Source organism: Desmodus rotundus, chromosome 4 (genome assembly GCF_022682495.2).
Source record: "Desmodus rotundus isolate HL8 chromosome 4, HLdesRot8A.1, whole genome shotgun sequence".
NCBI classification, from domain to species: domain Eukaryota; kingdom Metazoa; phylum Chordata; class Mammalia; order Chiroptera; family Phyllostomidae; genus Desmodus; species Desmodus rotundus.
In genome coordinates, this window is record NC_071390.1 from 130,460,657 (window position 1) to 130,488,155 (window position 27,499).

The 27,499-nt window shown below is 37.0% G+C and overlaps 1 protein-coding gene and 1 pseudogene across 2 annotated transcripts; both read right to left on the reverse strand.

Moving 5' to 3' along the window:
- Positions 1 to 1,308: 1,308 nt before the first annotated feature.
- On the reverse strand, positions 1,309 to 26,469 carry NUP54 (nucleoporin 54). 2 transcript variants are annotated; one of them, XM_024579376.4, is made up of 13 exons: positions 26,290 to 26,420; positions 25,481 to 25,642; positions 22,519 to 22,602; positions 22,278 to 22,427; positions 19,870 to 20,096; positions 18,282 to 18,469; positions 17,093 to 17,289; positions 16,412 to 16,466; positions 15,881 to 15,974; positions 10,515 to 10,622; positions 5,936 to 6,055; positions 5,556 to 5,666; positions 1,309 to 2,132 (listed from the first exon to the last, which is right to left on the reverse strand). In XM_024579376.4, the coding sequence occupies exons 1-13, from the start codon at positions 26,354 to 26,356 to the stop codon at positions 2,004 to 2,006; spliced, it is 1,692 nt and encodes a 563-aa protein (XP_024435144.2). In that variant the 5' UTR covers positions 26,357 to 26,420; the 3' UTR covers positions 1,309 to 2,003. The 2 variants fall into 2 exon arrangements, with proteins under 2 accessions (XP_024435144.2, XP_024435136.2); XM_024579368.3 differs by lacking the exon at positions 25,481 to 25,642 and having other exon boundaries at positions 26,290 to 26,469.
- Positions 2,143 to 5,541, reverse strand: LOC123478341 (ferritin heavy chain pseudogene; annotated as a pseudogene).
- Positions 26,470 to 27,499: the final 1,030 nt, after the last annotated feature.

The following is a 27,499-nucleotide window of genomic DNA, read 5'->3' on the forward strand; positions in this document are numbered from 1 at the left end:
ACTGACAGTTGTTTATACTTCACCAATGTTTTAAGGATTTAAGGTCACTTTCAAAGCCACAGAAAAACTACATCAAAGTATTAGCGGTTCAGTGTGCTTTAATTCCCCCATTTACTTCTCTTCATTTGAGTGGACTATCCACACGAACCATTAGCCAGTTGAAGACTAAACACAGCACTTTGGTAAGTTGTGCTGGAGAATACAATTTTGTATTGAGGCTGAAGTGGGTCTCGTCTCTTCCTACTCACCCAAACCTAGAACTTGGTTATCACATGCTTGTACCACACTGGTAGCAGAGATCAGGCCTAACCAGCCACGTAACAAGACCACAGATCTGCCTTCCATGTGCAGTTTAAGTCACCAGTGGGACCAAAACTTGGGAGGCCTACTGGGCTCTATGGGGGGGGGGGGTATGTAGCTTGTGAAATTAGGAACCTAACAATATCAGAACACAAAAAATGAAAGGTTAGAGTGACCATGGTGTGTATGAATAGTGATTTGTTCTTCAGGGAATGTGGCTCAGTGAATAACAATTCTTACCAGTTAGTTCAACAACTCTCCCTACAGTAAGAGGGGGTGCAGAGGAACAGATACCTTCCACGGCTGGCTGAGGATGAGGGAGATGGAAGTGCTTTTTTTCTGGGGCAAGAAGAAAAAGAAATTTATTTCCTAGCATTGTTGGAATTGTAACAATGAGTAGCAAAGATTGGTGAAAGAGGGTAGTATAGAGACTAGCATATGCATGCCATAAACTTGGCAAAAGTGGCTGCAGACTTCTAGCAGCTGTCTTGGAAATAAAACAATCAGTTTTAAAGTCCCAGCCTCCTACACAACTGTTACCTAGTCTGCAGCTGGACAGAAATTCTTTCAGTGGGATCTCGGAGGACGGCCTCTGGGTGTGCAGTGCCACACACTTCTTATGATCCCGCAATAAACACCACAGCAGCAAGGTTCGTGCCAGAGCGCCACACAGAAATGCAACGGTACAGCGTTTCCACAAGGGCCAACAGGATGCGGCCCAGGTACGGAATTTGTAGTAAAAAAAGTTTAAAATGATCTGTTTGTGAAAGACTATTTCACATTACAATGTATAATTCAGGTTTTCTAGTGTTTTTAGATATTAATGATATATCAGGAAGTTCTCCATCCTAGATAATACCTGGTTTTCTTTGCCAAGTCAAAATAGCACTGAAATATTTTCCTTAGGAGGGAAAAATTAGACTTTAAAACCAAGAAAGACTAAAATTCTTGAATTGTGATAGGCATGAAAGGTCATTCTCCCAGAGCCAAATAAAGCACCAGACAGAATTATAGAAAAGTAATTACACTCAAGAATTTATTTGTTTTCATCTTTAGAAATAAAAAGGTTTAAAAACCAAAAGTTGGCAAAAATGATAAAATGTAATTTTGTTATATCCTAATTGCTTAGGTGTGTTCTGTAAATTCCAAATAAGTAAAATAATATAAAAATATAATCTCAAATCTTTATAGAATGAAAAGAAAACCATGTTAATCATTAAATACTCTTGGATTTTCTTTACTCCTCCCACAGGTGAATTCACAAATATAAAAACTGATGTACATTCATATTCTAAAGTACAAATCTCCAACAGCCAAGTAGTAATACATTTTATGTGCAAAGTAGATATTGCATATTTACTTGCTATGGAAAGCAGAGTACAGGCTCAATGGAGAAGAATCATTAAACACTGATTATTTTTCAGAAAAATGCTTTTCAAAAATGTACGATAGTACATTGTTGGTAATTATGTACTTCTCAAAGTAAATAACAGCTTTTAGATAGAAATCTTTCAAAGGCTGTCTTTGAAGAGCTGTGAAGTGACATTTAAAATCTGAAGAACAATAATTTGTCAGTAACCTTCTCAAAAACCAAGCCACGAGAGGATTTTCTTTTTTTCTCCAAGTGCAGTTTCGTTCTCACTGAAGGCCTGATGTAGCGAGAAGATACATTTCACAAACCTTGAACACAAGTTTATGATCTGTCAACTAAAGACACCTCCTCTGATGTGGATGGTTTCATTCAACCCGTGTTCTACCAATTTTATATCTTCTAGGTCGTCTTTTATGATGCTAATCAAATGGCTGAGGCCTTCCTGCTGTTGTTTCAAGTGCTAGAAGGAATTTAAAAAATATATTAATACATTACTCTATTAAACTGTAAGCATACTCACAGGAAAAAAGGACTATTTTTTCACTATTTTACTAGCAATACAGCACAGTAGAAGCCCTAAATATAGTGGGCATGCATATTTATCTTTTGCTAATACTTTTTATACAACCTACAGTAAAATACATACTGTAAAAAGCAATAAAATCAAATGAACAGTATCTTCAACAGAAATTTTAAAGAAGATGCAGATGCTTTTTAGATGCTTTTATCAACCTTTGATAACCAAAAGGTATATTAAAACAATGCAACAAGGTACTCAAATATAGATGACGAGCAAAATAATCATTCTGAAAACTGAAAATTTTCATGTTTTGGAGTACAAAGTATAAAGTGATGATACTGGTGATAACTACAATTGCTAACATTATTTTGGGGGGGTACCAAATTACCGTATTTGAAGGAATGGTACAAGTGGACATGAGTGGATGACTGGTACAAGTTATAGAAAGGTAAAGGAACTCCAACACGCATGCACTGCTTGGTGACCAGGGGAGTCCCCCGTGGCTGTGGGAAGCCAGCCTTAGGCTTAGCTCTCTCACTGTCTCCCAAGATGTACTTGTCAAAAATACACTCTGCCATGCAAGTTTCAGGGGCTGCCAACCTGCCCAAGTTGGTTACGTGGTCACCTAATTCTTTGATGGATTTCACCTGGTATTCTAAGTATGCGTCTCAATGAAGTCTCACAAATAAGGGTCATTTTTTTCAGCGGCCAGTTTGTGCAAGTCCAGTATTGACTGGTTGACATTTTTTCCAAGTGCAATGCAAACTCCACTGCATTCAACCCACTCTCCCAGTCATCCTGTTCTGGTTTCTTGATATCCTGGAGAAAGATCCGGCCACCTTGCTGGTTCTGCAGCTTCATCAGTGTCTCAGCATGCTCCTTCTCCTAATGAGATTGAAGAAAATACGTGGCGAAGTTCTTCAAAGCCACATTACCGTGGTCAAAGTAGTAAGACTAGGACAGGTAGACGCAGGAAGCATAGAGCTCCAGGTTGATCTGGTGGTTGACTGCGGCCTCTGAACCCTTCTTGGTAGTTCTGGTGCACCTGTGAGGCGATGTGATCATCGGCTGAGGACAGGTGGCTTCGCGGCACTGGAGCGGTGGCGGGGGCCTTGGGGCAGTGTGAGGAGGTGGCAGAAGGATGGATCTGAGCAGCTGGCTGGGATGGGGGTCGAGTGCCGGCTTCCGTTCAAGCACTGTCGAAGCAGGAAACCTGGCATCTCTCAGGGAAGACTATCCAGTTGCTAACGTTGTTAAGTGTCCTCAGGTGTTAAGGCAATTGAAGAGCTTCACAGGTTTTAACTAATTTAAAGTCCTTCTGAACAGTTTTTTGGGAACCATTATTATCTCTTCTCTACATATAACCTGAGGTGCAGGTAATAACCTGCTCAAGGACATAAACTAGGTGATTAGCCATGATTCAATCCCAAAACAACATACTGCTTTTCATCATTTTAGGTAGGTGTTTATATTACTCCCCACTTTACTGCAGTCACACACTCTTTAATATACAGGGTCCAGCACACATAATGCCCCTTTTTTAATTACAAAAGCATATAATTCAGTAACATAACAATATCACACTCAAGCACACCATATGGCATTTTAGGTGAAATGTTCAAATTAATTACACCTGTATTATTACCGTATCAACCACACTCAAGCAGATGTTACTTCTATATTTCCTATAGTTCTTTATTCCAATATGCTGGAATCTTTGTCAGTTAATTTTATTGCAAATATTTACAATGCAATATAATTGTATGTATAGTTTCCAAGAACCTAGGAGCCAAACTATGCAATAAACCTATGCAATTTTAGTTACATAAAATGGAAATATTCATTCTAAAGCACACAATAAAATCAGAGCTGTTGATGACATTTAAAAGCATCTAAAATCCTCAGGGCCGTGCGAACAGTCTTACCTAATACATTCCATGGAATTTACTATCTTAAGTCTATTTTCTTTAGACCCAGTCAATGGTTGCAGAGCTTTCATTAAACCAATCTGTATTTACACTAATGAAAATAAGCTAGAACAGTACTTCTCACTTTGTTCATGCAATGCAAGCCTGAAACAAATAGTTGGAGGTTCCTGGCCACCCCAACCTTTACCTAGGACCCCCGAGGGCTGAGGGGATCAATGACTCTACATATTTGTAATTTATATGTGGCATACAGGTTAGGAAGATATAATATACAGCAGTTACTTCTTAAACTTTAATGTGCATACAAATCACTCCGTGACCTTGATAAAATTAAGTCATTCTGGAGTAAGGACAGATTGTTGTTCTAAAGACCTTCCAGGTGCTGCTGCCACCTTTACACTGAGTAACAGGCTCTAGGGAAAACTCTGGTGCCTCTATTACCTCTTTATTCATTTTTGGGAGGGGTGGGGGAAAGAATGATTTACTTATTTTTATTATGGTGAAGTATATGTAACAAAAATGCCCACTATAAAAACCACTGTACATATACAATTCAGTAGCATTTACATTCATGGTATGAAACAATCACTACCATCTACCTCTAGAAGGATCTCATTTTTCCAAACTGAAATTCTGTACCTATAAAACACCCAACCACCATTCTGCTCTCTATGAATTGAACTACTCTAGGTACCTCATAGAGGCAGAAAAACCAAAAATATTTGTCCTTTTAAACTGGCTATTTCACTTCAGGGTTCATCCATGTTATGGAGTCAGAATGTCCTTTCTTTTTAAAGGTTGACCATTCCACTGTGACTATATGCCACACTTTATTTACCTATTCGTCCATCCACGGACACTTTGGACTGCGTCCACATTTTGGCTACAGAGAATGCTGCTGCTATGAATATGGGTGTGCAAATACTTTGAGTATCTGGTTTCAGTTCTTTTAAGGTATATACCCAGAAGTTGAATTGCTGCATCATATGGTAATTTCTGGTTTATTTTTTTAAAAAAGATTTTATTTATTTATTTTTAAGCAGAGGGGAAGGGAGGGAGAAAGAGAGGGAGAGAAACATCAATGTGTGGTTCCCTCTCACACACCCCGCACCAGGGAACCTGGCCTGCAACCCAGGCATGTGCCCTGACTGGGAATAAAACCGGCGACCCACCCTTTGGTTCACAGTCCGGTGCTCAATCCACAAAGCCACACCAGGCAAGGAACCTTGTTTAATTTTTTACAGAACTCTTTTCCACACCGACTGCAGCATTTTACACTGCCTCCAGCAACGTACAAGTGTTCCATTTTTTCCATATCCTTGTCAGCACCTATTATTTTCTGGGACATTTAAAAAAAAAAAAAAATAGCCATCCCAATGGATTGTGTAGTGGTGAGTTCACCTTTTTAAAAAGTCCCCTCTAGTGCAACACCTACCTGCTTAATTTCTCGTAACAGATCTGCATCTATGTAGTATCTTTCTTCAGATTTGACTGCTCCAAAATGATTCTGCATCCTGATTTGGGACATCAGTTCATTAAGTCGGCCCTAAAAATAAGACTGAGTCAAATTACAATTGCTAACAGCAGCCACTTCAAAAAGAGAATGGCTTCTTTTAAAAGGACACTTACTACTCTGTTAAAGGTGTCTAATTCACACCATGATTAAGAGTCTACTTTAGAAAGGAAGGTTTTATTAAAGAGAACAAATACTTAAAAAAACAAAGTTACAAAATTCCTCTTTTTGGAGACCAAGTGACATTTCCCTGCAGACCCACCTGAAACAAATTCTACATTTATGGTCGTTTAAGTGCTTACCTTAAACTGAGTAGGCGCATTTAGTTCACACTGAATTGTATCCAGCTGAACTCGCAACTGTTCTTCATCAGCTTGGATGGCATACCCACTCTTCCTCTGAATTTCCTGTTTGATGAGGACCTGTGCAAAGAATACCCACCAATAACCATAGAATCACCTCTTTTCAGTTAGGCAAGTAATTTTATTACAATCAGTTGAAAGAAATCAAATGAATGGTACACTCACAATACACTGTGAATCTTAGTTAAGATTTGAATTATGTTTGTCTATTTTTATTAGGCAAGTTATATTAGTACACTGATACTTTCAGTGGCCATAATTTTTCATGATTAACCAATAATCTACTCAATTCCCCTATTGAGGGGCATATATTTTGTTTCTAGTTTTGACACTACCAACAATGCTGTACTAAACATTTTTGTACATATGCGGTCTGTCCAGAAAAAGTCCAGCCATTGTTAATATGAGAACAGTTTGCAAGACATCAATGTAACCTGGCAGCCAAGGAGAGCAGACTGGAATGCACATGCATGAACAATGATGACTTCACTGTACTAGTCAGTGGGAATGGTAGACGCCATTGAGTGAGCATGTGTGCTGTGTGGCCATCGATTTCAAAATGACTGAGTGAGTACAGCAACGAAGCTGCATCAAATTTTTCATTAAGCTTGAACATTCCTCTGCAGAAACTATTCAGATGATTCAGAAGGCTGCAGCTATGGGCAGCTGGTGACTGGCAGCTTCATCACAACAACGTGCAACTAATGCATCGCATCTGTGCAGTTTTTTGGCAAAACAACAAATCAACCAGGTAACTCAACCCCGCTACAGCCCAGATTTGGCGCCCTGCAACTTCTGGCTTTTCCCAAAACTAAAACCACCTTTGAAAGAGAAGAGATTTCAGACCATCAGTGAGATTCAAGAAAATACAATGGGGCAGGTGATGGCGACTGGGAGAACTGTGTGGGGTCCCAAGGTGCCTGCTTTGAAGGGGACTGAGGTACATTGTCCTATGTACAATGTTTCTTGTATCTTCTTCCATAAATGTCTCTTTTTCATACTACATGGCTGGATACCTTCTGGACAGACCTTGTATATTTTTATTTACAGATATGGGCCCCAAGAATGAGACTGCTGGGTTTAAAAGTGTGTGTTTTCAGTCTAACAGAAACTGCTTGATTGCTTTCTCAAAAGATCCTAAAAATTAAAATCACAAGCTACATGAGCACACTTTTCCCCACACGCCGGTCACCAATCGGTTGTAATGGTTAAATTTTTCCCAACCTGATGAGTGTAAAGGGGGCTCACATTTTTTCTTTAATCCTCATTTCCGCATTATGAACTGCCTTTACACATTCTTTACCGATATTTCAATTGTTACTTTTGTCAAATTATAGGTCTTTGTATAGTATGAACATTTACACTACAGCTGAAATCTGTGCTGTTTCCAAATTCAAATTTGTTTTTTTCGGAAATCTATCACTCACTGACGAATGGTTTCTTTCTGGTATCTTTTGCTATACAAAATTTTATAATTCTCATACAGTCAATTTTGTTTTATCTTTTCTGGCACTCTGGCCAAAAGTCGCTCCAATTCCTAGTCTTATACATTTCTTAGAGTTAAGTCTTTAATCCACCTTATTTTTGTGTAATGGTGTGATACAGTGGTCCAATTTTTTTTTTTTCCAGATGGACAGCTGGCTACTCCATTATTTATTAAATAAACCCACCGTGCCCTTTGCTGGTGTGGCTCAGTGGACTGAGCCTTCGCTTGTGAACCAAAGGGTCACCAGTGTGAAGCACGTGCCTGGGTTGTGGGCCAGATTCCGGCTGGGGTGTGCGAGAGGCAACCAGTCAATGTTTCTCTTCCGGTTTCTCCCACCCCTACCTCTAAAAGTAAATAAAATTTTAATCAATCGATCCATCCATCCATCCACCCACCGAACTGAACTCCCACTGTGTCACATTTTACCTGTCTCCTTTAGCAGACATTAATTCAGATTTTATACTTTCCTTGTGAATTTATCCCTAAGTACTTTACAGTTTTTTCGTCCTAGTGAAGAGTATTTTCCTGTTTCCATTAATATTATTAAGAAATACTGATTTTATACATTTATCTTGTATATGGCCATTTTACCACATTCTATCATTTATTCTAGATATACAATCATGTTATCCGCAAAGAAATTAATTTGCTCTTTTCCAATGTTTATGTTACTTACTTAATTACCCTTTACATTATATTAATGAAAACCTCCAAGAAAACACTAATAATGCTGGGTATCAATGTTTAGTTTCTGAATGTGATTTAATGCTTTGTTTCTTAGAATATTTACTGCTTATATATTTTTCCTTTAATGTTTTGATATAAATTATACTGATAGACTTCCTGTTATAGAATCAATCCTGCATTCCTGAAGTAATCCTAACTTGGCTATAGTACATTCCTTTAGAATTTGATAAATAGCTGGATTCATTTTGCTTATATTTCATTTAGAACTTCTGCATTTCTGTTTTTTTGTCAGATTGAGGTAAAACATATACAACAAAATTCTCCCTTTTTAAATGTGCAGTTCTGTGAATTTCGTAGCACGTTTCTGTCACCACAACAAAGATACAAAAAGGAATTCCCATCACCCCAGAAAGTCCCCTCTGCCCCTACGGCCACTGCTCTACCCGCACCTTTTGCCCCCAGCAACTGCTGACCTGCCATCAGTCTCTAGTTTTGCCTTTAGCTCAATGTCACTATGAATGGAATCACACCATTGTCACCTTTACGTTTGGCTTCTTTCACTTATCGTAATTGGCATCTCTAGAGACCTATCTGTTTATAGGTTTTTATTATGGGGCACTACAAACACATATAACAAGATGCAGTTGGTTTGGAAAACCCTTTGGCAGTTCTTCAAAAAGCTGAAAGGAAAGTTACCATACGATCAATTCTAATCCCAGGTTTATATGCCCACGAGAAATGAAAGCCTATGTCCACGCAAACGCTTGTACACAAGTGGTTAAAAGTGACATTATTTACAATAGTATTTATAATAGGCACAAAGTAGAAACAACTAAAATGTTCATCAATTCACGAACATATACATAAAATGTGGTACAATCACATGATGGAATATTATTTATCAATAAAAAAGGAACAAAGCCCTCTTATATGTATAACACAGATTAACACTGAAAACATGCTATGTAAAAGAAACCAATCACAACCTCCCCCACATATTATATGATTCCATTTACATGAAGTGTCCTGAAATTGGCAAATCCATAGAGACAAAGGGCTGGGGTGGGGGTGTGTGTGGGGGGGTGTGGAGAGGGGTGGGCTTGGAATGGGGAGTGACTGCTAATGAGTGTGGGGTTTCTTATTAGGGTGATGAAAATGTTCTAAAATTGTGGTGATGGTTACACAAGACTGAATATATTAAAAAACACTGAACTGTATACTTTAAATGGATACATTGTATAGTATATAAATTATATCTCAATAAAGCTGTTTAAGAAAATGGAGAAGCTGTCTATATTTTTCCTTTTGTCTGGAATAATTAAAATAACTTTGGAATTCCCTCTTTAGGGCCTACACAAAAATCAGCAATGGAAACTATCAGGTTCTGGTGTATTTTCCTGATTAATAACTTTCTCAATTGCTTCTATATTATTTGTCTATTTAAGATGTTTACCTCTCTGTAGATTAATTTTGGAAATTTCAATTTTGCTGAAACTCATCTGTTTCCTCTGGTGTCCAAATTTGTTGCCCTGAATATAACACAATATTATTGTTCTTTATATCTGTGATAACATCTCCTTTCTCACTAATTTTTTCCCTTCTTCAGATTCATGAGATAGTTTTTTTTTTCACATTCTTCATACTCATGAAATGTTTAGCCATTTTAATGGTCTTTTCAAATAACTATCCTATCAATTTATTCTTTCTTCTATGATTAAATTTTTTCTGTCACTTTACATATTTATTTCTCACTCGTTTCTTTAGGCTTAAGATAAGTACTAAGTTCCTTATTTTTTGTATTTGTATTTTAAAAATGAAGACTTTTTTTAAGGCTGTAAATTTTCCTCTGGGTACAGCTTTTGCTGTATCCCATTGATTCTGGTATATATGTTTCTGTTTTCATGATAGTTCATAATTTCAGTTTTTGTTGGTATTCTGTTATTTCCTCTTGTTAATTTGGAAGTTCTATTGCTTTCTTCCATCCATTAATGGTTACTCTCCCTTTTCTAGCACTCAAAATAAAAAATGTATTTTTCTATTTTTATGGAAACCAAGTATTAAGGCCCTGATGCATGCTTTCCTTATCACAAGATGATTTACTTCCTTACTGCTTCCTCCACTATCTCTAATAAGATATGAATTTAGAATATTTTTGACTTTCTTCACCCAATCCTGTGAGACCATTCCTCTAACTTCCAGGTTTTACTGAGAAAGTTTGCTACTTTCAGTTTTGGTCTATTATTATTACCTTTTAGTCTGTTTTTTTCTATTGCAAAAAATCTGTAGTTAGCACTTCTATCACATATATAGTCTGACAAATGCTGAAAAAAATATCCAGATCACTACCTGTAAGGTTCTGTGGGAAAGGTCCATGAGTTTCCTCTTGTATTGTGCAATTTTGGCCATAGTTGTAGTTTGATTCTTCTGTAATTCACCAATATCTTCGGATATAATCTGTTTAAAAATTTTTTTAAGGTAAATCAAGTATAGATATCACAAATACTTATCAGGTTCACCTATATACAAACTCTAGTTTGTAAGATAAGCCTGAGATTCATCTCTCAAAATATAAACTTTCTCTTTAAATCTGTCTATTTCTTCTCCTTTGAACATCTGAAACTTAAAAAGTACCACTTGCCCTGTCTAGTGTGGCTCAGTTGGTTGGATGTTGTCCATAAACCAAAAGGTCATAGGTTCTATTCCCTGTCAGAGTACACACCTAGGTTGTGGGTCTGATCCCTGTTCTGGCCGAGAGACAACCAATCTGTTTCTCTCACATCGATGTTTCTCTCCCCGTCTCTCTTCCTCCCTCCCTCTCTCTAAAATCAATAAGCATGTCCTTAGGTTAGGATTAAAAATAATAATAAAATTTAAAAAATAAAATAAAAATAAAAAGTACCATTCAAAAATTTCTTTAGAGCTCCAGGAAATTTATTGATGAGGCAATGTATGTAGAAAAACAAAACATATTCTTCAGAAATAATTAAGGAATTTGGTTATAAATCATATAACCAAATACATTTTTATGCCTCCGTAATCTGATTTGCTATTTGCTTGGTTAAAATTTCATAGCTCTGATGAAGTATTAACTTTATGGACTGAGTTAAAATCCCATTTCCTTAAAGCTCCCCGATCAAAATTAATCCCATAATTGCTTCTATCATAATTAATCATTCTATGTCATTGACGTACATTGAGACATTAAAAGAGGATTTAGTAGATTGTGCAAGATCTATTTTAGCATGTTCACTTGCATGTCACCTTTTAAGGAAACTTTTCAATGTTAGGCCAAGCTGAAGGGATAAAATTAGGTGGTCATATCTTGTATTATGTAACCTATGCACCCTCCCCATCCCAGTTAAAAAAGTTTTGAAGGCTTCTGACACAAGAGTATAGCATCCTTCTATATCAGCAATAACTAAGAAGAAACAGAAATGTTACCATTACCAGTATTTATTGACAAATACCAAAACAATCTAGGAATTAACCCAAGAAAGAATGCATGGGATTTTTAAAGAGAATGTTTTTTAAAACTGTTTTAAAGAATATAAAATACCTCAACAAGTAAAGAAACATAATAATACTGGCTTGGCCAAAAAGTCTGTATGGTTTTTCTGTAAAATAAAAGACACATTTTTCATTTTCGCTAATAACTTTATGATTTAGATATTCTGAGTATATCAGCTACCTCCCACAGGGTATAAAGTTGATTGTTCTCAATTAATGTCTCTGATCTGTATCAAGTTCAATTGGCCTCCCTGACTGTGGAGCAATGTCCAGAGAGAAATCTCCAGCACAAAATTTCACAAACCACTTTTGACACACTTGATCAGTCATAGTACCTTTTCCATACACTGCACAAATCTTTTTTTGTACTTCAGTTACATTACCTTTCTTGAAATAATAAAGAATATGCCAAAAATGTTCCATATTTTCTTCCATCTTCAATATTAAAATGGCTACATAAAAATTCACCAATTTTGATAAGTTTTTTTAAACGCATGCTCATATGACAGCTGTCACAATATAATCTACCAAAAGCGTTTCAAATGAAGTTGAAGACAACTAAACACTACTAGAGTTATCTTATGGAAAAAACCAAATGAACTTTTTGGCCAATCCAATAGTAAATCATTCCATCATGAACATGTTAAGAGTCAGTTCTCCCTCTAGCTGGTGTGGCTCAGTGGATTGAGTGCCAGCCTGCGAACCAAGGGGTTGCCAGTTCGATTCTCAGTTGGTGCACATGCCTGGGTTGCAGGCCAGGTCCCTAGTGGGGAATGTGCAAGAAGCAACCACACATAGATGTTTCTCTCCCTCCCCCCTGCCTGAAAATAAAATCTTCTTTAAAAAATCAATTCTCCAAACCCCACCAGTGCTTGGAGGGAAAGTCATGATCAATAATTAATAATCCTATTTGCAAATTTCTTGTGTTTTTTTTTTTTTAATCTGCACATTTTGGGCTAAAGAACTGCAGTGAATCTATTATTTAAAATTTTTAAAACAATTTTCTCATCAAAATAGAACCATGCCCACTTTTCCTTCTGTATGTTGTACTTCAATCAAAATTTTTGAAAAAAAAAAAGTTAATTCTCTACAAACTATACATTTAATATAATCCCAACTAGACCTCTAGTACTTTTCGAACTGACTCTAAAATTTAAAGAATATCCATAAGAGCTTAAAAAGCTCTGAAAAGATTGAAGACTCAAGCTACCACATATTAAGATATACTGCAAAGTTAAAAAAAAATGTGAAACTGGTGAAACTGATTTAGGAACATTTTATATATATATAAAATGGGACTACATTAAACTAAAAAGTTTTTGCACAGCAAAGGAAACCATCAACAAAGACAACCCACTGAATGGGAGAACATACTCGCCAATGATACATCTGAGAAGAGGTTAATTTCTAAAACTTATAAAGAACTCAATACCACTCAAAACATACAAATTAAAAAATGGTGGGGGGGCAGGGAGTGGTGGTAGGAAAATGCAGACAACTATACTTGAACAACAATTTTAAAAAAAAGTAAAAACAAATTTAAAAAATGGGAAGAGGACCTGAATAGACAGACACTTCTCCAAAGAGAACATACAGATGGCCAAAAGATAGTATGGAGGTTCCTCTAGAAATTAAAAATGGAACTGGTTTATGACCCAGTGATTCCACTTCTGGGTATATATGTGAAGAAACTGACAACATTAATTAGAAAAAATATATGCATCCCTATGTTCACTGCAGTGCTATTTACAACAGCCGAGAAGCAACCCAAGTGCCATAAATAGACAAGTGGATAAAAAAGCAGTGGTACATATATATAACAGAATATTACTCAGCCATAATAAAGAATGAAACCACCATTTGTGACAGCATGGATGGACCTAGAAGGTATTATAAGTGAAATAAGTCAGACAAAGACAAATACCGTATGAGTCACTTATATGTGGAATCTAAAGAGCAAAATAAATGAACAAAAAAAAAAGAAAGAAAGAAAAAAGAAAAGAAAACAAAGAGAAACAAACTCATACAGAGATCGGACTGATGGCTGCCAGAGAGTAAGGGGTTCAGGGACTGGGTGAAAAAGGTGAAGGAATTAGCAAGTACAAATTTGTAGTCATAAAATTGTCACAGGGATGTAAAGTACAGCACAGGGAAAATAGTCAATAATATTGTATTGACTATGTATGGTGCAAGGTGGGTACTTGAAATATTGGGAGAACCACTTTCTAAAGTATATGACTAAAAGTAATACAAAATACTACAGAATGTAAAATGTAATTGGAAAAAACACAACAATATGCTGCATTACACTGGAAGCAGCCTCATGTCTCATGCTCACCGCATCTCCAAACCACATCATTTTCTCCTGTGCTTGATTTAATCTCATGTCCCTTTTGCATAGTAACTACTGTATAGGCTTGTAGTCTAGAAGCAATAGGCTACACCAGACAAATGTAGACTAGGTGTGTAGCATGCTATACTATACTACCTACGTTTGTGTAAGTACACTCTCTGACATTCACACACAGTTGAAATTGCCTACAGACACATTTTTCAGTGGCACGTGGCTAGGTAGGTTAAAAGTAAAAGGAAGGCAAAAGGTATACCACACAAACAAAGCTAGAGTGGCCTTGTGTTAATATCAGAGAAAGTAGACTTCAGAACAAAGAAAATAACCAGGGATAAAGAGGGACATTATACAATTAAAGGTAAATATGCCAAGTGAATGTAACAATCCTAGATACATATGTACCTAACAACAGACCTTCAAAATACATGAACCAAAAACAGATAGAATGAAAAGGAGAAAAAGACAAATCAACAATTACAGCTAGAAACTTCAACTCTCCTATCATAACAGAACTACTAAACAGAAAAATCAACAAGAATACAGAAGAACTGAACTGCCTACCAACGGGATTTCCCTCATGTTAACAGAAAACACCACCCAAGAACACCAGGATATACATCTTTTTCAAAGGCATATGGGTTAAAAACCTTAACAAAGTTAAAAGAACTGAAATCATACAAAGTTCTCTGACCAAAACAGAATTATACTAGAAATCCACAACAGAGTAACAGGAAAATTTCCAAACACTCTGAAATGAAAATACTTCTAAATTATCCATTAGTCAAAAAACCCAACGATCAAATAGAACTCTCAGGGAAAATCAGAAAGCAGTTTGGATCATGATGAAAGTATAACATTATCAAAATTTGTGGGACACAGGTAAAGCAGCGCTTGGAAGGAAATTAATAGCATAAAATACTTATATTAAAAAAGACAAAGGGTCTCAAATTAATAACCTCTTGCTACTTTGAGAAACTTAAAAAAAGAGAAAAATAAACCAAAAGCAGGCAGAATAAAAGAAATGGTTAGGGGCAGAGAACAAAATTTTAAACAAAACTAGAGAAATCAATGAAAACATATGATAATGAAGGGTCCAGAAATAATGTCTCATGCAAAACCATGCTGGAATTTCCAGCCAGTAGAGGGAATACTAAAAAGGATGAGTGATTATGAAGTTCAATGGTCTGTAGAGCTGTCACAGGAACTGCAGTGATTACGTACAAAGAAATGCCAGAGCAAATGCCTATAAAGTACAAGGCAGATACGGGATCGATTGTAAGAAAGGGAACTTATATCAATTAGAGTTAGCTGATAGTGAAATGGGCTGCTTCATAAACAGTAGGCTTTTCATTACTCCGACAGAATCCAAATGAATGACCTCAGCAGGAATTCAATGTAAAAGAATTTGGAGGTGACCTTTAAGAACCGTTAGATATTTGATTAGAAAAGTCTACTTTATAAAATATTACGTAGATTTATGCATTCAGTAATTTAAATCTGCTTCATTAACCTACAATTATAACAATATAATCATAATTATAGCGTTCATTTTCATAAGGTCCCATAACTTTTATTTATGAAACAAATAATTACATTCTCTGGCTGGAATTGGAAGTGAAAGTCTAACCTGATAAGCCAACAATTTTAAATTCATCAATGAAATATAACAAATCAGATTTACATGATTTTGGAGGCTCTACGTTAAAGGAAGTTGTATAGTACTGTAATGTTAATTTGCAGCATACACTACATTGTTCCCTCTAGGACAAAATAATAGCTAACACGCACAGTAAAAAGAAATGTCTGGGGTCCCTTTTATTCCTCCCAGGGCCAGAGAAGGAAAGTAAATGCTTACATCTAATCTGGTCTGATGCTGCTTAGTCATCTGATCTTGAACCTTCAGTCTTCGAAGAAGTTCTTTGAAACCCACCATTGGTACAGGAATTAACCTGAAGAAATTCAAGTGGTCAGTCAATTTCAGACCTTACATCTAATATAACAAAATATAAGAAGTTAACCAAGTTTTTATAATAACATTCATATAACTTCACATTAAATTTGTAGAGTTTAATGGTAGATCTATGACTATGAAATCAACAATATCTTACCATGAAGATTTTATTCAACCTCCCTATTTTACAAATGAGGAAATATAGTTTAGTAAAATAGTTGCATTATTAAATGCAAATATAATTAGGATACTGGTAGTCAGATTTCAATGTTTTCACATTATGCTGCCTTACCATAGTCAACATTTTTTAAAAAGCAATAGAAATAAAAATGAACTCACCTAAAATGTAAGAATTATAATTAATAGCTTGCATTCGTTTGCTTTCCTAGTAGCAAATGTAGTTCTTATATGAAAACAAGATAAAGATATACTTACTTTTCAGGATCAGGGTTATCCACCTTGGCTTGTTCCCAGATAATAGGATCAACACCTACCACAAAGAAGAAATAGTGTTTCTAAACCAGCTATTTTCCAGTTTTATGTCTGTATGAAAGGCATTCCCAAAGTAAGACACAAAACCCATGAGCTGTAATGAAAAATGACTGTCAAATATGACCACTACAAAAATAAAAATTTTTGTAAGATAAAGCTAAAAAAAGGTGTAAATAGTTAAGAAATTAATATAACCTATAAAATAGATTAACCTTCAAAATATAGAAAGAGCTCCTATAAATCATAAAGGAAGACAAAAAATACAGTAAAAAGAAAACAGGGAAAGGACATGAGAAAATCTTTCATAATGAGAACACATTCAAGTTTTACTTGAAGACTCAGTTAAAATAAGCGATAAACTAGAAAAAAAATCAAAATATATTAAGAGTAAATTACCTTTGGGTAGATGGATTACAGACTATTTTTCTTTATCACTTCTCAAAATTTCTAACAACATATTAGCTATGTAATAATAATTAAAAAACTAGATGAATGAATTTAAAAAAAAAATCAAAGCTATGTACCAAATAAGCAGACATGTGATAAGCTGACACTGGTTTTATTAACATTAATAAATACCTCCAAGTCTTTCATTTCCTCAACTCTATGAGGATAGAAACATACCAGCAGGAGGGTTCTGTAAAAGCTGTTTGATCTGTGCAGGAGAAAGTTCTGTTCTGGTCATAGAGAGGGTTACACCAAGTTGCTGCAGCTGTGTTTTTATATTGGTTTGTTCAAAATGGGCATATAGTGTGGTAGCTGGAACTCTTCTTGAAGTACCATTTGGAGAACGCTCAATAACATAAATGACAACTTCTGTCCTGGGGAAAAAAATAACTAAGTTATAAAATATGGAGCATATAACTCACAGTCACAATTATCAACGCAGCATGTGATTTTAAAAGCACATTAGCTGAACTAAAAAATGGCTGGTTTAGAGGGGAATTAAAATTTTTTCTTTAATCTTGAAAAAATAAACTCTTAATGTTCTGTTCACTTAAAAATCAACTTAAGTGATAAAGTTAAAGAGACAAGTTATTTGTAAAAGGTTTGCTTAGCTACAAAGTTCTAAGTAAATACCATTTATTATTTTTTCTAGATTTGAGAAGTACTTTGGAGATTCTCTTGAAGCTTATGAGTTGCTTTACTATGAGTTAAGACTAAGAAGTAAAATCTGCTTTCAGTTGTACCCTAAAGTAAATGTCTTGCCACTAAGTATGAAAATTATAGACAAGGAAAGTTAACCAATCATACTTATCCGTGAATAAACACGAACGGTAATCAGTTAAAACTTCCCCTCACAGACACAGGATAACAGCTATGGGTGGGGAGTGGGGTAGTGAGAAGGTGGAGGAAGCGAGCAAAAGGGAAAAAAGGGCACGCGAACAACAGTGTGGGGATTGCAAGGGGGGGAGTTATAAGGGGGCTAAATGGTAATGGAAAAAATACAATAAAATAAAAAAAAACAAATTTGTTATGAACATTGTACAGGTTTTTGTATGAACATAAGTTTTCATATCTCTGGAATTAACACTGGAAAGTACAAAAAAAAAAAAAAAAGCCACCAAAAAGATTCCATTATTGTTTTTGTGGCCCTTGATATGCACATAGCCATGACTAATATCTCTTCTTGTTTCTAAGAGAAAAATCTAAATGATTAGCATCTAGTAAGTTACAAAATCCAAGATTTTTTTTAAAAAAAGCTTTTAAACGTTTCTACATAAATAGTGAAAATCACTAGCTGGAAAATCATTATTATCACTCCCGGGCCCAAGGCGCACAGAAATAAACAGCATGCTCATCGTATACTTACTGATCGTCTGGCAATGTTTTCATGCCCTCCACATTTACTGTAAGGGTCTGGTTTCCTCCCAAAACTTTATGCAACGATTCTACCAACTGCTGTTGCTGGCTTCGAATATCTGTTTCTTTTTTGTTGAAAACTAACACCACTAGCCCATCTTCATCTTTATTATTGGGCATACAACTATAACCTACTGCCTGTGGGATGACAAAATAAATGACCTCAATAATTTGTACAGACCTTAAATCAAGTATTTAATATTAATAGCTTCATATCTGCTAAAACGGGGAGAACAGCTTCACGTCTGGTAAAGAGGGAAATAATGATTCTTACCTCCTAGGAGGTTACACAATTAATTGTAAAGAGAAATTCTTTTACCCCAGAATAACAAAGAATGAGATTAAAAATTCCTCAACTGAGTAACTAAGCAGCTTTTGCCTCTGAAAAACTTTGATACCTGTAGTTGCTGGGAGCTCCCACACACCGTTGAAACCCCTCCTATAGTCACATAAAATGAATGCAGAAGTAACAGACCGAAGTGCAAGTTATTTTACTATACATTAGACTCACGGACTCTGAAGTTTTAGATATGAAAAGTTCTCCTTCTAGAGAATTACTCTTTTAGATAGAAGCCTTTTTTTCTTGTCACCACTTAAAATTCAAGTTTTTAAAAAGAATTTAAATTCATTCTATATTAGTTCATTATGCACTTTACTATATGGATGCTTATCAACTTTAAAATTTATTTTTTTTGTCTACAGTATATGTCTTAGCCACTAAAAAAAAGTTTTAAATTTTCAAGCATACATTAAAAAATCCATCTTTTTGTCAAGAGTGATAAGATAAAGAGATGTTCTTTAACAAGATCGGCTGGTAACTTTTGTTGTTTAACCATGTTCAAGGGGCTGAGTCTAGGCTTTGCAGCTCCAAACACAGGCTTATGTACACATTGATTAGGTTTACAAGACTGACACAGGCCAACAAAACTCCAAAGAGGCTGAAGCAAACTGGACTGCAATGCATTAATTTGTTATATACCCAAACCCACCACAAGCTGACCTACACATTCTCGTGGGCTGAGGAACAGCATCTGAGAAGTCAGATTCCAATGAGAAGGTTGTTTGGTCACCATGGAATCAGAACAAAGAAAACGGTCTACGTTGTTGTAACGGCTTTGGCAGAGCTGGTACGGTGACAGCAGGAATCTGCAGGCCAAGCAGAACACACACTCCCGTCCGCTGGCTAGGGTGGACCTTCCTGGACAGTGTCAGACAGATACCGCTAAATTCTAGTTCTAAGGCGCCCTTTAATCCTGGATGCCAAACAGATCTTTCCCCTTTTGTTAACATTTTTCCTCAGTTACAAGTTACATTCTAATCACACTTTCTTTCAGTCATATTCCGGTCACTTTCAATCACACATATGTATGATCACTTCAATTTTATAATTTTTGTATTTTTAAAACAAAAGCATATTGTACCATGTTCAAAGAATACTGAATAACCAAACAATTACTTTCTTGGTATTACTTTAACCCAAATATCGTATTCTCGCTTATACACACTCTTCAAGTGAAGATCAAAAGCAGTACAAATACCTTAAATCGGCAAAAGGGATTTTCTTGTGTGAATTCCACTGGTGGAATGTTATTGTTGAAATAGCCTTTTCCTGTTCCCCAAAAGGCCTGCAGTTGATTCCATTTCGCTAAAATAGCATCTCTCTCGTCTCCTAAGAGCGTCGGAGCAGAAAGAGCACTTGCCGTGTTTATGAGTTGGTTGGACTGCGCGGGAGCTTGTGTGGGCTGACTGAAGAGACCACCTAATGCTAAAGACATAGCCCAAATTAGTATTAGAAAAAATCAACTCAGATCCTAGGTATGGTAGGCAGAATGGTGATTCCCCCGGAAAAAGATGTCCGCATCCTAATCCTCAGAACCTGTAAATGTTACGTTACACAGCAAAGAGGACTTCTGTGGGGATTATCCTGGATTATCACAGGGGACTCGCCATACAGGCATACACATAATCGTAAGAGTCGTTAAAAGGGAAATCAGCATCAACGTGAAATTTGAAGACACAGGAAGGAGCTACAGGCCAAGAAATCCAGGGGCTCTAAGAAGCTGGACAAGGCAAAGGAACAGATTCTCCTCCAGAACCTCCACAAGTCACACAGTCCTGCTGACACACTGACTTTAACCCTGTGAAGCCCGTTTCTGGATTTCGGATCTACAGAACTGTAAGGTAATATAATTTTCATTGTTTTAAACCACTAAATTTGTGACACTTTATTTTGTTCACAATAAGAAGTGAATATATAGGACAATCCTTATGTTAAACTTGTTTTTCTAACGATATCATCTTAATACAAGTAACTCCAGCAAAACCAGCAAAATTAGAGCCACACCAAAAAATTAAAAAGCACAAAGATATGAAAAAGTAAATTTTGTGAAGTTACAAAATTATCTTTTAAACCTTTATTGCTATTATTGTTATATAATAAATGCAAATTGTACACGTTACAAGTAATGATAATCACTATATCAATGTTTATCAGTATCAGCTTTTAAACGCTTTTCCTTCTCTTATTACAAAGAAATACAAAGTGAAAAGAACAAATGGACTAACCATCAGGATTCTAGGATAAAGCTTTAGCCGGCTTTGTAACTTTGGGCAAGTTGCTTAACCTCTCTGTGCTACAATTTCTCCAACAGAAGGAAGGGCAAGTTGCTACATCCGATCAATATTTCCTAAGCACAAGACAAGTAAGTAGCCCTGGTATATGATATTGCTGTCAAGCAACGGCTGAGTTACTAAATGAACCATTCATGTAACAAAAAATTCTCTTTTAATTGTCTGGCTGTATTTTCTAAAAAAGTCTCAATTTGGTGCCAGTCTGCCTCTCATGTTTCATGACACCTGCCCATCACACTTTTCAACAAAGGGCTGAACAAATCTAAGGCTCGGAGCTTTAGGCAAAAACACCTGTCTAGAATTTATTAACACTGTTTTATTTTATTTGTACTTACTTTTTTAATATTGATTTTCGAGAAAGGAATGGAGAGAAACAATCAGTTGTCTCCCATATGTGCCTTGACTGGGGATCAAACCTGCAACCTTTGGGTGTATGGGGTGATGCTCCAACCAACTGAGCCACCCAGCTAGGGCTCTTTGTACTTAATTGTGATTATCTTTACTTCAAAGCAAATGATACTGGGGTTTTCCATGTATAGCAAGAAATACAGGAGACAAAGGAATATGTTAAATTATGCCACAGGAATGCAATTAGTCAAGCCTTGACTAAAAAACTCTATTGGACAAATTAGCCGATTTCTTCAACAAATTGAAAAATAAAGAAGAAAGAGAGCTAAAAGAGGAACTTAGAGAGATTTAAGACAAATACAGCAATACTATTTACACTCTTGATGACAAAACTATAAAAGGAAGTGATTTGGCAGGCAATGTGGAAGGCTTCTGAAGCGGCTGGCCGGGTCCACCTCTTGACGAGGCAGTGATCTCAGGGGTGTTCACCTGACACGTAATTTATCAAGCTGTACTTTTGTGTAGTTTTCTTTTTCTTAGCAACAACAACAACAAATTTAAATGGAATGATACTGATCCTGATCATGTCAATCAGTCTTCTCCCCAACAGTTATCATCACATACATGAGAGGTAGCTTTCAGAATCCTATGAATATAATATTTATAATTCTTTTTAAAATGTTATCCAGCCCTGCCTGGGTAGTTCAGTTGACTAGAGTGTTGTCCTGATACGCCAAGTTTGTGGGTTTAATCCCTAGTCGAGGCACATACAAGAAGCAACCAATGAATGCATAAATAAGTGGAACAACAAATCAATGCTTCTCTTTCTCAAATCAACTAAAAAATGAAATAAAAATTGAAAACAGATTATAGTTATCCACTAAAGTGTTCTGAACAGTGCACTCAACAATGTTAGCTACACTGTTATAATTTTATATTGGAAGTAAAATGAAAACTTCACACTTACTGGTTTGTTGTTGCTGCTGCTGCTGTGTATTAAATCCTCCAAATCCCAGTCCAGTTCCCAAACCAGTACCTAAACCAGTACTAGTTCCAGTTGTTGTGCCAAAACCAGTACCAAATCCAAAACCTTTGTTCTGAGTACCACCGAAGAGTCCTTTAAATGAAAAATTGAAATTGCGTAAGTAAAAAAAAAATCTGACTTCTATCCCACTTACTGCTACAAATGACTTAGATTGTTCTCTTACCAGTAGTGCCTGTGTTAGTTGGAGCAGAAAAGCTGAATGCAGAACCTGCTGTTGTAGATGTTGTCCCAAATCCTCCGAACCCACCTAATGATAAGTGGATAAATAAAATAGAAAGGAAGAATCTTTTGTATACGTGAGGTAATTTTTTTCAAATTATTTTATAAGTAATTGCTACACATCAAAACACACTGATCTAATTTTCATTTCTCTTCTTTCAACATTATTTAAAAAAAAACTATTCTATTGTACGGTAAACAAGAAGTACGTATGTTGCAAGAAATAAGTGATTAAGTATTTATTTAAACTAGAATAGCACAAGGCAATATATACCCTTCAACTAAAGTGATTAACAGTTACAGCTGAGAAAACATGTGAAGCCCATTGCCATGATGTTTAACGAACCCTAAATGGCTATGCATGTACTTTTAGAGTAGGGACTGCAAATTCAAATGCCTACAAGATTTAGGCTGCTAACTCTAATGAGTGGTGGAATTGTTTGATGTGAACAGTTTTTAAAAATGGTAGCAGTTCTAAACTCCAGCAGACCACTGCTGTAGGGGAATGGTAGTTTAGCAGTGTTATATATTCTCATTTTTTCCAAAATAGGTCTAGATTTTCTTTGTAAAATACAAAAATTTAACCCTAAGTACAATTTGGGTTTTTTTTCCTACTAATTCACATGTTTTGAAAATAGTGTGCCAAAAGGTCATAATGGCACACTGAGTATGTTGTTAGTTTGCAACCTTGGCTTTGATCAATTAATTTATATTCTACTTTAGCTCATATTTCAACTTAGTCTCCACCGAGACTAGGCAACTTTTCGAAGAAAACACACCGGGACACTGCCCTCTATACAAGAACGTGTTTCTTGAAGAAGGCATAAGGGAAGAAAACCCAAGTGGACGGCAGTGGACGGCGAAGTAGACAGAGCTGTCACAGGCCTCTGTGTGACATCTATCACAGTTTGGCAACTCACACATACAAATTCCACTTTTGGGTTAGTCTAGAGACAAAATTACTCCTAACTATATGTAGCCTGACATATGAAGAGAATGGAATATTAGCCACTCTAAAATTGCTTCATGCTTTTCCCTTATTGTCAGTCTTTACCTGATTACCGAGGTGGTGTCAAAAAGACTTTTTTGTTTGAGCCATTAGTGCTCTCTGAGCTCTGCCGCAGGTTTCCTGGGAGTCTAACTTTTAATTTCATGTATTTCTGGTATAAGAGACAGAGATTCTTCAACATGGTAACATAAAAAATGTAAGAAGAAAAAACCCAACCCTCTGATATTCATATACAAGTCTGATATGGAAAGTTACTCAAGAATAGACTGTATATTGTTTGCAGTCACAACCACTGTATTCGCTTGTATGTTCAGTGCAGCACTGCAAACTGTAAACATTTTTTGATAAAAATCACCTAAGTACTGAATATTGTTCTTAATCATTTTCATTTCTTCTCGCTTTCACAGAAAACCTATTAGATGTATTCTGAATTGGCTACATGATAAAAACATCAGTCAGGATCTTATCATGTGCCTTAATACCAAAGTGTTTACTGTTAATACTGCATCTGCCAGGACACAAAATTTAAAAGGAGACAAAAATTTCTATCAGCCCTTTGCTGAAGACAAAGTTAATGAACACATGTATATAAAAGTAGTTTAAACAAGAAATACTATCACATCGCAAAACTTAACAGTGATAACTCCAAACAAACATGAAATCAAGCAAATACCAACAGATTTATTTCCTGTTGGTGAACTACGACTGGGTGGCTCTGTCTGGAAACACAGATTTGAAAATAATGTTTCTGTTTTACCCAGTGCCAATTTTAAGCAAACAGGGAAAAGTAAACATAGCAAATGACAGTAATATGTGATTGCTTTAAACATATCTTAATGATAATGGATTATTTTATCTTTGGAATTTTCAAGTATTCTTCAAAACATTTTCAATCAGATGCCAAAGTGGTACTCACATTACAGTTACAAATGACTGCACAAAATACTAGACTTCTCAAGTAGGTTGTAGGGAATAAGTAAGTTTTAGGGAATAAAATTTACCAAATGCATATAATTGGCATGGGCATAAGTGGCATAATGTAAGAAAATATGGACAATAAATTCATATACGAGCAGCTGAGGAACAAGACTTTTCTACAGGGTCACTGTATGTGAAGTATACGTAGACCTATTTTAAATTTAAACATATACACACACATTATAGTTTGTGTTTCAAATTTTCCAATGAACTTCAAACAATCCATCTAGAGAGTAAAATCTTCATGATCATAGTTTTGAATACAAAGATGTCTAGCCTATCTTTCAAAAGTCAATGCTGACAGTAAGTTGTGTTCTGATCATTTTGTAAATTTTCCAGGAAAAGAAATAGGGATTCTTTCTATAATTACTGCACATATTCTATACTAATCTGCAAGGTTGAAAAAGAAATGCATTATTATTATACAGGTTAAAAAACAAGACAGGTTACTGCTGTTCGTATAAGACTTGTTCTCTTGGGAAACACAAGGACAATCAAATGAAATTCCAATGAAAGATGCAGGAAAAAATGAAAAAATAAAAGTGACTGCAGGAGTCCAAGAATCAGCCCAGGAAAATGGGCCTGACTGACGAGTTTTTACTTTGGAAGAGATATCTAATAATTTGGAAGATATATTCTACTCAAAAATAATATCCATTCCAAATTCTTACCACTTCAAGTTATATTCTGTTCAACTCAATACAAATTTAAAAAAAGAACATTGTAACTTGCAAGACTTCCCAAAACCAAATATTTTATGGCAGTCAAAACTTGATAAAATGTTATTGATTCGACATTAAAAGATAATTTCCTTTCCTTATGAGACAAGTCGCTGTTCTTTCCCAAACTCTAGGAATCACAAAATATTCTTGGACTCCAGCTCCCAACATTCGTTACACATACGACCCGCAGTATCTACCTGCACTTGCCAGACTGTTACCAAAATTGAACGGAGTCGCCGAGGTAGTAGGAACACCGAAATTCCCAATATTAAAGTTCACTGCAGGATTAGCAGTTAATCCGAAACCCCCAAAATTAAACCCACTGGCGGTGGAGTTGGCAGTCTCAAGCCCACCAAATCCTGATAGGCATGTAGGCAAAAAATAAAAATAAAAAATAAAAGGGGAAAGGGAGAAGAAAAGAAAGCAAGATAGGATTAGAAGAGTATGCAGGAAGTTTCACTTAAGTGAACAAAAGACAAACGACTTTGCTCCACTGGAGTTAAGAAAGCGGAGGTGGGGACGGGAGGAAGGAGCCAGGGGCGCGAAGTTCCCTGGGGGAATCCCTCGGGGGCAGGGAACGGAGCGGACGCAGGGCAGCGCCGGGGTCCCCCAGCCTCCTCCGCTCCGGGGCCAGCAGCCGGAGCCACGCGAGCGTTCCCGTCACTCCTGGAAGCTAAGGTGCGGAGGAGAAGGCGGGTCCCCGGGAAGAAGACAAGTAGCTGCCTTTGGTCCCTCCAACTCCCCGGCGGCGGGAAGCGAACCCTAGGAGGTCAGGGCCTAGCGGGGAACCTAGCGCAGCGAGCGACCTCCGGGTTGGGCCCCGAGCCCCCTCGCGGCCTCATCAGGGGCCACGTCGGTCGGTTCTGCCGCCGCCCGCTCTTTTCCGAAGCCCTAAAGTCTCCGCGCGGGCAGGGATCCCTAGGAGCCCCAAGCAGGAGACTCTCGGACCGAGGCAGACCAGAGCCCTCCCCTGGTCCCCAAGAGAAGGTCCGGAGGGGTCACTCACCCGCGGGGGCTGCAGTGGCTGCAGCGGTGCCCGAGGTGCCCGAGGGAGCTCCGAAGTTGAAGGCCATGTCGCGGGAGCAAGGAACCGAGGAGCTGCTCCCGCGACACTCGGTGCACGCGGCTTTTTGCTCCGGCGGAAAATCCCCCAGATCGCGCGGTTCCGCCTCTTTTCTGGCCGAGCCTGAGGCCGAACGCCGGAAAGACACGGAGGGCGTAGGAGCGAGCGCGGCTCCCGCGGTCCGACTAGTTCCGGGGCTTTGTGGCTTCCTGGGGCGTCCAGCGTCACGGCCCCGGTGAAATGCTGGGAATCGAGAAGAGATGCCTGCCACCTGAGGGCCCTTGGAAACTACCTTCGTAGAAGATGTGCAGATAAGTCTGTGTAGTGACGACAGGATAAGAACCAAATTCTTATCCTCCATAGTAGGGGGCCAATGGACAATGCTAAAACCGGAAGTTCAGGAAACAGTGTGTTGTGTAGTCACGGAAGACTTTTAAAAAGTGGGAGGCAGAAGTGGTGCTTCTGAAAATGGTATCTCCTTATGTTTTTTAATAATAACCAATCTTGTAGAATTACTTATTCTTAAATCCATGTGCTTGTATAACTTTAATAAAAATAAAAAATCCACTGTATCAAAATTACAAATGTCCTTAGACCTCGAAACGCTATCTTGTAAACGATTTGGCAAGAGTATAGAATACAAGGCCATTCATCACAGCATTGTTTAGAAAAACAAATTATTGAAAACAAACGGGTTTGCCCAAGTAAATTTACACAGAGGAACACTATTCAGACATGAAATGGGAACTGTAAATTACGGGAAAAACAATTTAGAACATTGTATATGGTATGCTACAATCTAGGTGGGAAAATAAAAGAGGGCCAGAATATATAATACAATACTTGTATATGTATTTCTTGGAAACATTTTAAAAACTGAATGTTGCCTCTGGGAAGATGAATGGCTAGGAAATAGGTGGAGGAAGACTTTTCATCATAAACTCCTTTTATGCCTTTTGAAAATGTAAATTGCTTACCTATTCAAAATTAAGTAATGCTCATAGTGGTCATTGCGGGAGTCCCAGTGAGCTCTGATAGTCGGGGGAGGACCGCGAGAGCAGAGACGGGGAAGCATATGAAGCACCTGAAGAGTGACTGGATGTGGAGGGAAGGGAAGGGAGGAGTCTAGCAAGAGTGCCTAGTTTCTGACTTG

Coding starts and splice junctions, on each gene's coding strand:
- NUP54 (XM_024579376.4), bottom strand. CDS start 26,356: ATGGCCTTCAACTTCGGAGCTCCCTCGGGCACCTCGGGCACCGCTGCA. Junction 17,290..18,281: donor AAAACATTGCCAGACGATCA/GTAAGTATACGA, acceptor TTTTTTCCCCAG/GACAGAAGTTGTCATTTATG. Junction 15,975..16,411: donor GATAACCCTGATCCTGAAAA/GTAAGTATATCT, acceptor GAATTTCTTCAG/GTTAATTCCTGTACCAATGG.